Below are 12,524 nucleotides of genomic sequence, written 5' to 3'. Positions count from 1 at the left end.
GAGGACTAAGGGAGAGAAGGGAAGGGAGACAGAGGACCAGAATTGGAAAGACAACAATGGAGAGGACAGAGAGAGACAGAGAACACGAGAGATACCTGGAAAATAAGATAGATGATTGAAGACAGTAAAGAGAAAAATGAAAGGGAACAACACAACAAGAGGAAGAGGTACTGGCAGGGCACAAGATACCCAGGAGAGAAGAAGCCAGGGAAGGAGGGACCTGAAGAGAAGTTGGAGAGAAGCAGGGTGGTGTGGAGGAAGAGCTGCCAATGAGGGCAGAGGGAGGGAAGACTCTGCTTCACCAGACAGCTCCGATTTTGTTAGAGGGCAAGTAAGAGAGATGGATTGTGTGCACCTAATTTTAAGAATGAATTCGTTTTCTTAAATCTTGATTTTTTTTTTTTTTGAGACAGAGTCTCACTCTGTCACCAGGATGGTGTACAGTGGTGCAATCTCGGCTCACTGCGACCTCCACCTCCCGGGTTCAAGCCATTCTCCTGCCTCAGCCTCCCGAGTAGCTGGGACAAACCTTGAATTTTTGAGTCCACTAATGTCCACCATGTATTTTTATTCATTGTGTGTTTATTCCCTATGACTTATGTTTGAAAAATGTTTGACTTTCACTTCTCTACCCTCAGCCAAGCTGGAATGCCCTCACACTTCGCACTCCCTGCAGCAATCCTCATCTATCATTTCTGTCTCCTCCTGTCATTCAGTCTTAAAGAGCAAGGGAAGGATAGGAAAGGGCAGAAGAAACAGGAAAGCGGCCAAGGGACAAAGGAAGGGGAAAGCACCTCATTAATGCCCACACTGACACCTGGGTAGAGGGATCTGCAGAGCTGGGAGGCCAAGCTATGTCTCTGAACTGGCCAGTGCACACCCCTGGGTTCATCTAAACAGCCCAGAGCCCCACACCAAGGCAGGCTCTCCTAACCTGGGTACCTCAGCCCACCTGATCCACCTGGAAAATCTGGTCCTGGACGTGGGCAGGGATCAAAAAATGCCCCAGGGCAGAGAAGAGTGGCCTAAGTAGAGCCCTGGCCAGGACCCAGGAGCACATAGCTGCTTCTGAGAGGGCCAGGTGGTGCCTGGAACCCACTCTGGGACTAAGCACTTCTGCCCTCGACCCTGAACTTTGACCTGATACTCAGCTCCCCCCCCCCACCCCCATGTTCTAGAGCTTTTCTTTCTGCTTGGCTCATCTTGGATATGTCTCTGGGCTCAGCTACTTATGGGCTTGTCATCTGCTCCACATAAGAGGTGAATGGAAGCCTGACCCTGCATTAAACAGAGGGCAGATGCCTGTCTATCCAGAGAAAGATGCCAGCTGAGACACAGGAAATGCATTAAGCTGACTATCAAGAGCCCTGGGGTCTGGCCCTGGCCCTGACCCTGAAACCAACCTGCTGGGTGACCCTGGACATCTCGGCTTTCTCCACGCCTCAGAGTTCCTGTCTATATAATGAAAGGTCTAGATCAGAGCAGTGATTCTCCACCTTGGCAGCAGTAGAATTAACTAAGGAAATGTTTAAAACATTATCTGTGCCTGGGCTCCACCCCCATGACATAAATTGTCTAGATATAGGTCCAGACACTGATTTACTCTTTTTTCATTCTCCAGGTAATTCTAATGTGCAGCCAGTGTAGCTTCTGATTCATCAATTTTAACCTTTGATGTGCATACAAATTACTGGAGAGTCTTGTTAAAATGAAAATTCTGATTCAGTGGATCCGAGGTGGGGCTGGCCTAAGAGTCTTCATTTCTAAGAAGCCTCCAGGTGATGCTAATGTTGCTGGCCCAGGGACCACACTTTGAGAAGCAAGGCCTGAGAAGGCAGCCAGTTGACCACACAGGCTTTCTGTGCACCCACCTTGGGCTCTCTGGCTCTCACCAATGCCATGGGCTTAAAGGATCCCTGAAATCCTGTTTACAATGTTCAGTCCTGGCCTCGGTTGGAATAGGCAGGTAAAAATCACAGATTTAAATCCTCATCTTCAGATTAGGATCATATGGGCATTTGAGTTGGGAGCCATAAAATACAATGGAGAGAAGTATGGCCATTTTCGAGGTCTTGAGGGGTCCCCTAGAGTAGCCTGAAGATCCTCAGCTCAAGACAGAGGGAGGCAAGACCCGGTAGTGAAGGATGATGAGACGTGTGTTCTGTTCCCCAGGCTCCAGCTGGATTGTGACCGCTGCACACTGCCTCCACCTGTCGCTCGATCCGGAAGATCCGACCCTACATGACTCAGACTTGCTCAGCCCTTCTGACTTCAAAATCATCCTGGGTGAGTGAGTGAGGGGCAAGCTGACTCCTGAAGCCAGCTGTGGTTCTGGGAATGACCTACCAGCCCTTTCCAAGGCGTGTCTGCTCACTCACTCACTCACTCATTTGTCAGGGCAGGACACCTGAGATGGAGGTCCAGGAACCTGAGTCCAAGGGCAAAATATGATTCTCCAGACACATGACCATGAGCAAGGCATTGAAGTCTATGCTTCAGTTTCACAACAATAAAATGAGGAGGCCTCTAGATAATTTCCAAAGACCTGTTAGATTTCCATGAACCTGTGGTTTCAAATGGATCATACATATACGATTCAGATTTCCCCTCTTGTTTATAAAATCAGATGACCAGCTGATTCAATTCAGGTCCACACATATTTACCTACTGACACTATGCCAGGATCTAAGGACACAGTATAATTAAGACCTAGTTTCTGCCCACAGGGAGCTTACAGTCTAATAAAGGAATAAGATATGAGCACAGAGACCTCTAATGGAAAGTAGCAAGCAGTAAGTTTTGTAGAAGAGGAACAGATAAAATGCCATGGCAGTTCAGAGGGGAAAGACTTCTAACCCAAGAATCTCAGAGGCTACACGGAGGAGGTAATGTTTGACGCAGGCACTGAAGGTGATGATATGGATTGGACATGTGGCAGCAGGCATCAGAACAAGCATTACAAGGCAACAGCATCAGTTCCTGAAGAAAGACAGAGGTGGGGACCCATGAGATTATGTAGAGAATGACAAATAGGGTGGGATGTCTGGGAAAGGTGGATGAAGGCAGTGAAAGGGCTAAGGCTGGAAGCAAGGGCTGGATGGGGCTGGGGTGGGGGCTGACAGGGAACAAGGTGTGACCTTATCCTCCATTGCCCCCATGCCTCACATGTCTTCTTCTTGCCCAGGCAAGCATTGGAGGATCCGGTCAGATGAAAATGAACAGCATCTCGGCGTCAAACACATCACTCTCCACCCCCAGTATGACCCCAACACATTCGAGAATGACGTGGCACTGGTGGAGCTGTTGGAGAGCCCAGTGCTGAATGCCTACGTGATGCCCATCTGTCTGCCTGAGGGACCCCAGCAGGAAGGTACTTTCCCCTACCTGGAGATGCTATCCCATGTGGTTGCTGTGATATTTCCATGTTTGAGATAATACTTAAACATAGGTGACCCATGCCAGCTGGCTTCCTTTTCATTCTAATTTCAGTGGTGCCACATCAAGTTCACTTCCTTTAGCTCAAAAGAAAAATGGCTGAGATGTAATCTGAGGAGTATTTAGGGGAACTGAGCCAATAGGAAAGGCACAGGTGTAGCTGGCTTTGACTCATTGGGTGCCATGTACCTACCATGTGCCAGGTGCTTTATGTTCATTAACTTATTTACGAACCATGCAAGCCTTGCAAGGTGGCATTGTAGCCTCATTTACAAACGAGAAAACTAAGGGTCAGCAACGTGAGGTGACTCACCCAAGATGCAGCTTGTATGAAGCAGATCTGGGGATATAGTACAGGTTTTCTGACTTTAAGCCCAACACTGTTTTCAGTATCCAGGCTCTTTTTCAAATGAGAAAATAATTGCTCTGTCAGTGCTCAACCCACTTCCACATTGCCCCACAGATTTACCAACCTTGTAGACTTCTAGAATGTCAACTCTGAAAGGGGTTTTAGGGAATACCAAGTCCAGCCTCCTCATTTTATGGATAGGAAAACACAGGCTTAGAAGGGGAGCAGAGAGGAGGGCTTGCTAAAGGCACATAGTGGACTAGGCTGGGCTTTGTATTTCTTTGCTGTTCTTGACTGAGCACCTACTATGTGACAGCATTGTTATAGGCATTGTGATATAGCAGTGACCAAGCATGAGATTATGCTGTCACGGACCCTAGGTTTCAGACTAGTTGAGAGTGGGACAGAATAGAAAACTAAACAAGTAAACCAGTAACACATCATAGAAACCAGTGCCCCTAGCTCTGCTGCAGGTAATCTGTAGCCCAGCTGCCTTTCACGTCTTCCTCCGCACCATGCCACCTTTCTCTGAGAAGAACAATCCAGTCTTTCCTCTACAGAAGAGGATGATGGAGCTGCAAGCTGCACCCCTCCAAACACCCCACAGATAGCCTCTCTGTTCTCACAGTATCTTCTCTCCTCCAGGAGCCATGGTCATCGTCAGTGGCTGGGGGAAGCAGTTCTTGCAAAGGTTCCCAGAGACCCTGATGGAGGTGAAGTTCCTTTTAAAACCTACAGACAGTGACACCTCAGCTCTGCACTTGGCCTTCCTGCTCTATATTTTTCCTTTAGGGATTTTGAGGCTTGGGTGGGGGTTGGTGAGAGGGAAACTAGGAGCCCAGACCCACCTCCAAAGTTCAATGGAACTTTGAACCCCAGAAAGCTTGATTTGTTTGTTCTACATGTCATGGGCTCTAGCCTCTAAACACTGTTAAGTTTTCCTGGTAGCTTATTAAAGGCTTAGCTTATGAAAATTCTCCCAGAAAACAGCAAGTTTAGACACCCCCATGAGTGACAATCCAGCTGCGCACCATGAGAACTGCACACCAAATTGGCCAGAATGAGCCAGGCTATTGAGAACCACAGTCCTTGCAGTAATGAACTTGACAGTTACACTTAGAAGTTCATATTCCTATCATTTCAGGAAAAAGAAAAAAAGCACTGAACTAAAAATAAGGAGCCGTAGTTTCAAGTCTTGGCTCCTACTAACTTGCTGGGTCATCTGAAGCAAGTTATTTTGCCTCTCTAGACCATAAGATACTATTTCCAACTGCAAAGTTATGGGGCAACAAGAGCTGCCCTCAAAGAACTGATTGGCTCTGATATCACCAGGGCCTATGACTGACACAGCTAGTTTCTAAATTCTTCCACATATATTGTTTTGACATATTTTAAAATTTGGGATTTGCAACAACCATTCATCCCTTCAGTCAGTAACTCCCAGGGGTCTATTTGGTGTTTCCTTGGTACCAGACGCTGTACTAGCTACTAGCTGTGCTGGGGTAAAAGGATAGATCTGGTCCCTGGCCCCCTTGGGCTCATGGTCAAGTGGGATGGACAGAAAGCAGTTATGGATGTGGTAAATGTGGTGAGAGAGAAATGTAGATTGCTCCAGAACATATGAAAGAGAATCTGATCTTGTCTCAGGGGTTCAGGAGGCATTCCCAAAGGAAGTGATGCTGAAATGATACCTGAATGATGAATCAGGTGCTCAACAGTTGCTGAGGACCTGCCCTCAGGACCACCCTGCCCTGGCTTCCTCTCCCCTTATCCAGGGAAGTCCATGGCCCAAGAGGGATCTGAATGGCCTCTCGTTTCCTCCCAGCAAGGGCAACAGGAGTTGTCCGTTTAGAGAATATGGCCCATTCAGTTCTTGATTTGACTGAAAGAGAATCATATGTTTCCTCTTTTTATTCCAGACATCTACTCCAACAGTTACCCCCACACTGGATCAAGGGCAATAATAGTCACAATGCCTTATTTTTATGTATCAATTTTGCTGCATCACAAAAAATATACATATATTTTCTGGGTTTCTACTAAGCTCCAAGCAATGTAAGATAGAAATGCATAAAATACAGATCCAGCATCGAGACAGATACTCAACTATAGTGAGGGAGGACAACATAAGAAAGTGCTTACTGCAAAGCCAGCAGTGATAACTCCACAGTAACTAATATTTATACAGTGTGTGTAGTTTACAAAGCACTTGTTCATGCCTCTCCTCTTTGTACAGTGATTAGTATATCAAATACTGCAACTTCCATTTTTCAGATGAGGAAACAGAGTCTCAGAGTCCGAAAAACAATGAGTAAGCCACATGTTCTAGGTCCTACAGTAGGGATGAGAGAAAAGAAAACCAATCTTCATTTTTGTATACATTGTCCTATTGACTAATACATCTCCTAGGCAAGTATTATTACCTCTGTCTTACTGATGAGAGATCTGAGGCCCAGAGAGGGCATGTTACTTGCCCAAGTTCACACAGCCAAGGTCTTCATAGCCAAGACTGCGCTAGAACATGGGCCTCCTGATTCTCCACTCAACTGTTCCTTCACCTGTAGCATGGGGCAGTCTCTTAGATCAAGTCTAAGGTAGACACAGGTCCATCCAGGTATGGAGTGGAGAGGAGCCGTCTTCAGGGGTGTCAGAATAGCAGAGGCTTCTCAGCCAGGGGTGAGGACCAATAACAGCTTTGTGTTCTAGATTGAAATCCCGATTGTTGACCACAGCACCTGCCAGAAGGCTTATGCCCCGCTGAAGAAGAAAGTGACCAGGGACATGATCTGTGCTGGGGAGAAGGAAGGTGGGTTAAGAGGCTGGCATACAACAGGGGCGCTGCCAGCCAGGGAGTGGTGCAGAGCCAGCAAGGAAGCACAGAGGCCTCCCACTCTGGGGGGCTGGCAGTGTGGGGGTGCGGGGGACTAGAGGAAGGCCGTGGGAGGAGGGATTCCACAGGAGAAGATGCATCGGAGGAAAGATATCTACAGGATGCTCATCATTCCCTTCCCAAGTCCAGCGTTTCCCTTAAGAAAGAGGCCGTGGCCGGGCGCGGTGGTTCATGCCTGTAATCCCAGCACTTTGGGAGGCCGAGGCAGGTGGATCACCTGAGGTCGGGAGTTCGACACCAGTCTTGCTAACACGGCGAAACCCCATCTCCACTAAAAATACAAAAATTAGCCGGGCGTGGTGGCAGGTGCCTATAGTCCCAGCTACTCGGGAGGCTGAGGTGGGAGCATCACTTGAACCCAGGAGGTAGAGGTGGCTGTGAGCCGAGATCGTGCCACTGCACTCTAGCCTGGGTGTGACAGAGCGAAACTCCATCTCAAAAAAAAAAAAAAGAAAAGAAAAAAAGAAAAAAGGAAAAGAAAAGAAAGAGGTCTGAATCAGTGCTTTCTAGAATTATTCGAGCTCTGATGCAGCCTGACCTAGAACTGCCCAGAGCTGAAGTTTGGGTCCAACGGTCTCCTGTGCCCTCTAGTGCCCAATTCTCTGAACTACAACCAATACATGGGAGAAGGTGACGGGCTGGGAGGGGGCATTTTATCTTCATCTGTGTCTCTTTTTCATCTAGGGGGAAAGGACGCCTGTGCGGGTGACTCTGGAGGCCCCATGGTGACCCTGAATAGAGAAAGAGGCCAGTGGTACCTGGTGGGCACTGTGTCCTGGGGTGAGGACTGCGGGAAGAAGGACCGCTATGGAGTATACTCTTATATCCACCACAACAAGGACTGGATCCAGAGGGTCACCAGAGTGAGGAACTGAATTTGACTCCTCAGCCCCAGCACCACCTGCTGTGCTGAGTTAGCAGCAGAGGACAATCCTCCGATGAAAGCGGCCATTTCTCCTTTCCTTCTTCCCGTCTCCCCTCCTTCAGCCTATCCATTACTGGGCAATAGAGCAGGTATCTTCACCCCCTTTTCACTCTCTTTAAAGAGACGGAGCAGGGGAGTAGTCAGAACACAGGCCAAATCCAGGCTCTATCACTTACTAGTTTGCAGTGCTGGGCAGGTGACTTCATCTCTTCGAACCTCAGTTTCTTCATGAGATGGAAATGCTATACCTTACCTACCTCATAAAAGTCTGATGAGGAAAAGATTAACTAATAGATGCATAGCACTTAACACAGTGCATAGCATACACTGTTTTCAATAAATGCGCCTTAGCAGAAGGTCGGTGTGTCTACCAGGCAGATGAAGCTGTCTTACAAACCCCTGCCTGGGTCTTAGCACTGATCAGTGACACACCTCTCCCCTCAACCTTGACCATCTCCATCTGCCCTTAACTGCTGTATGCTTTTTTGCCACCGTGCAACTTTCCCAACATCAGTCTTCACCCTCACCCCTAAAAAAGTAAAACAGTCAAGGTTCTGAGTCCTATGGTGTGTCCCCTAGCAATGTAGCTAGGAACATGCGCTAGATGCCAGATTGCGGGAGGGCCTGAGAGAAGCAGGGACAGGAGGGAGCCTGGGGATTGTGGTTTGGGAAGGCAGACACCTGGTTCTAGAACTAGCTCTGCCCTTAGCCCCCTGTATGACCCTATGCAAGTCCTTTTCCCTCATCTCAAAGGGTCCTCCAAGCTCTGATGATCTAAGATACAATGAAGCCATTTTTCCCCTGATAAGATGAGGTAAAGCCAATGTAACCAAAAGGCAAAAATTGCAATCGGTTCAAAGGAACTTTGATGCAGACAAAATGCTGCTGCTACTCCTGCAATACCCACCCCTTTCCACTACGGGTGGGTTCCCAAGGACATGGGACAGGCAAAGTGTGAGCCAAGGGATCCTTCCTTATTCCTAAGCAGAGCATCTGCTCTGGGCCCTGGCCTCCTTCCCTTCTTGGAAAACTGGGCTGCTCAATGTGGGCCCTGGTAGTTTGTACCCCAGGCCCCTACACTCTTCCTTCCTATGTCCACAGCTCACCCCAAGCAGCCATTCCCCGACTCCTCACCCCTGAGCCTCACCCTGAACTCCCTAATCTTGCAAGGCCATAAGTGTTTTCCAAGAAAAATGCCTCTCACATCCTCTCTCAGGAAGCTTCTAGAGACCTTATGCCCTCCAGAGCTCCAAGATATAAGCCCTTCAAGGGATCAGAAGCTCCAAGTTCCTGTCTTCTGTTTTATAGAAATTGATCTTCCCTGGGGGACTTTAACTCTTGACCTGTATGCAGCTGTTGGAGTAATTCCAAGTCTCTTGAAAAAAAAGAGGAAGATAATGGAGAATGAGAACATATATATATATATATATATATAAAGCCCCAGGCTGAATACTCAGGGACAGCAATTCACAGCTTGCCTCTGGTTCTATAAACACGTCATTCTACCTCTCTGTGTCCTGCTGTTTATTCTGTAAGGGGAAGGTGGCAATGGGACCCAGCTCTATGAGACACTTGTCAAGCTAGCAGAAACTCCATTTTCAATGCCAAAGAAGAACTGTAATGCTGTTTTGGAATCATCCCAAGGCATTCCAAGACACCATACCTTCCCATTTCAAGCACTGCCTGGGCACACCCCAACATCCCAGGCTGTGGTGGCTGCTGTGGGAACTACCTAGATGAAGAGAGTATCATTTATACCTTCTAGGAGCTCCTATTGGGAGACATGAAACATATGTAAGTGACTATCATGTAATAGAACAAACCCTGCCAAGTGCTGTTTCGGAAAGTCATGAGGTAAAAGAAAGACCATTCTGGTATGAAGGTTTTGGGGGAGGAGATATCAATCAAGAAGGCTTCCCAGAAGAGGTGACTGGACTGGAGCCTTGTCCACAGGTAAGACGGAGGAGGCCTTCCAGATGGAGGGAGAACAATAGTAAATGTCCACTCAAGATGTCCTTTATTATACCAGCTCTTCCCACAAAAACACATGTCCAGTAGACTCACTTTCTGGGATCAGAACCAACACCAAAAAGAGCTTTTCTCCTTAAAGTTAGAATTCTAAACAGGACTTGAAATGGCCTCAAGGTTTGTGCACAAATACTGACTTCTGGCTGGACCCAGCTTATTCTGTTTGTCCCTCCAATTGCAATTTCATCCTTATCCCGAGAAAATGTCTAAATAGGCCGTGGAACCCAGGCTTCCCCGTAATCTACAAGCACTTATTAGCTGTGCCAGCTCCTGCACTGCTGCTAAGGTCCAAGAAACCCAAATCTCTCACAGAGCCGTAGAGGCAGAGGGTTGGAGTATCTGTGAGGACAACAACCTTGTCTAACTTCACGACCTCACTCTTGAGCATTTCTACTGATGAGAAACTCACTACCCCCAATTGCAGCTCATTCAACTTTAAAATTGCTGCTTTTTGAATCACTGATTGTGAATATTAATTTTTAAAAAAGTAAGAAAATGTTTTAAATGTGCCGCCTCTTAAAAAGTTCTCCTCTTTGTGCAACCAAAACCCACCTCTCTAGAATACAGTTTGTATAACTGAAGCTATAATTTCATACCATGAGTGCTGCTGTTAGCAATAATAATCACGCCCGGATTTTATTAACAACAGAAGCTGTTGCTCTTATGAAAAAACAAACATTAGTTCCAATAAACATCTGCATTGAGTCAAAGCTCCCTGTTTGTTTGTGTTTTTATGCACTGATGATTATAGTGAGTTGTTTTCATTTACCAACATTTTGCTCTATTCGTGTAGGATCACTGTACCATGAAGGGAAAGACACTATGATGGGAAGATTGTTGTAGACACAAAAGCATGTCTTAGGTTTTGGGTCAGTTCTGTTTAAATACCTGTCCTATTATTCATGTAAATTATCAAAATATCCCAGAATGTCAATGTTTCTGCATCCACATTACAATTATTAAATGCCACTCATTTATTACATTTACTATTATCAGTGGCATTTAATAAATTTGAATCATATGTTCAGTGTTTGGTTTAGAAAATATGGCACCATGTCTGTGAATGGACTGTTCTGGATTGGAGTATATGCTTTCTTTCTGTCCTGAGTTAATCTTATTCAATGGAGAGCAAGAATCAAAGAAACACCACCACCAAGAAGCCCCTCAAGCTAGAGTTGGGCAAGAGTCAGAGAGGGGAATGTAGACCACTCATATGACAGAGGTGGAAACCAATCTTGGTCTAGAATAAGTCTCAAAATCAAAAGACTTGAATTCTAGTGCAGCATAGGTTGACTCCCTTATTTATTTAATTTTCCCATCTATACACCGGTAGAATAACCTCTCTTCTGAGGCTGTTGAATCTGATGAATTAGCAGATAGGAAAGAACTTAGAAAAGTATAAGTTTACTCAAATGTAAAAGGTTATGTGGGAAATAATAATCACTAACATTTTTGAGTACTTACTATCTGCTTGTTATACACATTCTCTAATTTAATTTTCACAAGAAAATGTCATGAAAGGACTAAGCTTATCCCCCTTTTACAGGTGAGCAACCTGAAGTGCAGTGAAGTGTAAAATGTGAGCCGACTTAGGAGCACAAATACCCCAGCAACAATGAGCACTCTTAGTGCACAGGTCTTGGTTTCTAAAATATCATCATCCGATAAAAGGAACACAGGCTCTTTGAAGAAATGGCTGATTCCGGGATTGGGGCAAGAAACACACAAGTTGAGCCTGGAGCATCTTGTAGTCCCAGAAAGTGAGGAAATGCTCAAAGTGCCACACAGTGCTGGGGATATGTCAAAGGGACACAGGAGCCAAATAAAAGAGCTTCCACTGGCCAAAGCTGGAATGTTGAGCAATAAAGCAACATAGCATTGGATAATAACCCAAAGTATAAAATAAATATTCGTGAGTACATACTTATGTGAATAAATTATTGAACAAATAAATCAACTGGGAGAACAGACCAATCTCCCATTGAAAAAATGCAAAATCGTGCATCCCTCCAGAGATGCAGCATGAGTCCCCATCCCTTAAGTGTTGGCAGCACATAGTGATTTCTTTCCAAAGAATATAGTATAAAAGGTGGGACGGGACACAGCAATTCTGCCGTGCAGAAGCCTGATAAACACTACCTTAGCCAGGTAATCAAGGTTAATACAAAAGTGTTAAGTCACATGGATGCTGTGTGACTTTGTGTGCCGTGATGAAAATGGCTTTGTCCCTCTGTGTTCTTCCTCTCCAAATCCCATAACCCCAGGCTAATCATGAGAAACACATCAGGTAAATCCCAGCTGAGGGACATCCTACCAAGTACCTGACCAACACTCATCAAAACTGTTAAAGTCATCAAAAACGAGGACATTCTAAGAAACTATCACAGCCAAGAGCACCCAAAATGGGAAAGATATGTTAAAGTCTCACCCCCCAGTACCTTCGACTGTGAACTTACTTGGAAATGGGATAATTGCAGATGTAATTAGTTAAGAAAAGGTCATACTAGAGTAGAGCGGGCCCTTAATTAATCCTATAGGATGGGCATCCTTATAAGAAGAGTAGGCCAGGCACAGTGGCTCACGCCTATAATCCCAGCACTTTGGGATGCTGAGGCAGGCAGATCACTTGAGGTCAGGAGTTCAAGACCAGCCTGGTCAACCTGTGAAACCCCATGCATACTAAAAATACAAAAATTAGCCAGGCCTGGTGGTGGGTGCCTGTAATCCCAGCTACCTGGGAGGCCGAGGCAGGAGAATCACCTGAACCTGGGAAGCGGAGGTCGCAGTGAGTTGAAATCACGCCACTGCACTCCAGCCTGAGCAACAGAGTGAGACTCCTTCCCCAAAAAAAGAAAAAAAAAGAAAAGACACAGAGACACAGACACATGAGGGAGAAT

The 12,524-nt window shown here is 46.1% G+C and overlaps 1 protein-coding gene across 3 annotated transcripts in view; it reads left to right on the top strand.

The window, feature by feature from the left end:
* MASP1 (MBL associated serine protease 1) overlaps positions 1-9,104 on the top strand; it is a 72,758-nt gene extending 63,654 nt beyond the window's left edge. For all 3 annotated transcript variants that reach the window (XM_054482622.2, XM_063662505.1, XM_063662506.1), the window contains 5 exons: positions 2,173-2,286; positions 3,185-3,370; positions 4,430-4,497; positions 6,491-6,590; positions 7,359-9,104. In XM_054482622.2, coding sequence (XP_054338597.1) covers positions 2,173-2,286; positions 3,185-3,370; positions 4,430-4,497; positions 6,491-6,590; positions 7,359-7,549 — 659 coding nt within the window. In that variant the 3' untranslated portion in view covers positions 7,550-9,104. The remainder of the gene's footprint in view (positions 1-2,172; positions 2,287-3,184; positions 3,371-4,429; positions 4,498-6,490; positions 6,591-7,358) is intronic.
* Positions 9,105-12,524: the final 3,420 nt, after the last annotated feature.

Source organism: Pongo pygmaeus, chromosome 2, assembly GCF_028885625.2.
Source record: "Pongo pygmaeus isolate AG05252 chromosome 2, NHGRI_mPonPyg2-v2.0_pri, whole genome shotgun sequence".
Classification (NCBI taxonomy): Eukaryota; Metazoa; Chordata; class Mammalia; order Primates; family Hominidae; genus Pongo; species Pongo pygmaeus.
The sequence above is the reverse complement of the archived record's forward strand: the minus strand, read 5'-3'. Positions and strand labels throughout refer to the sequence as shown.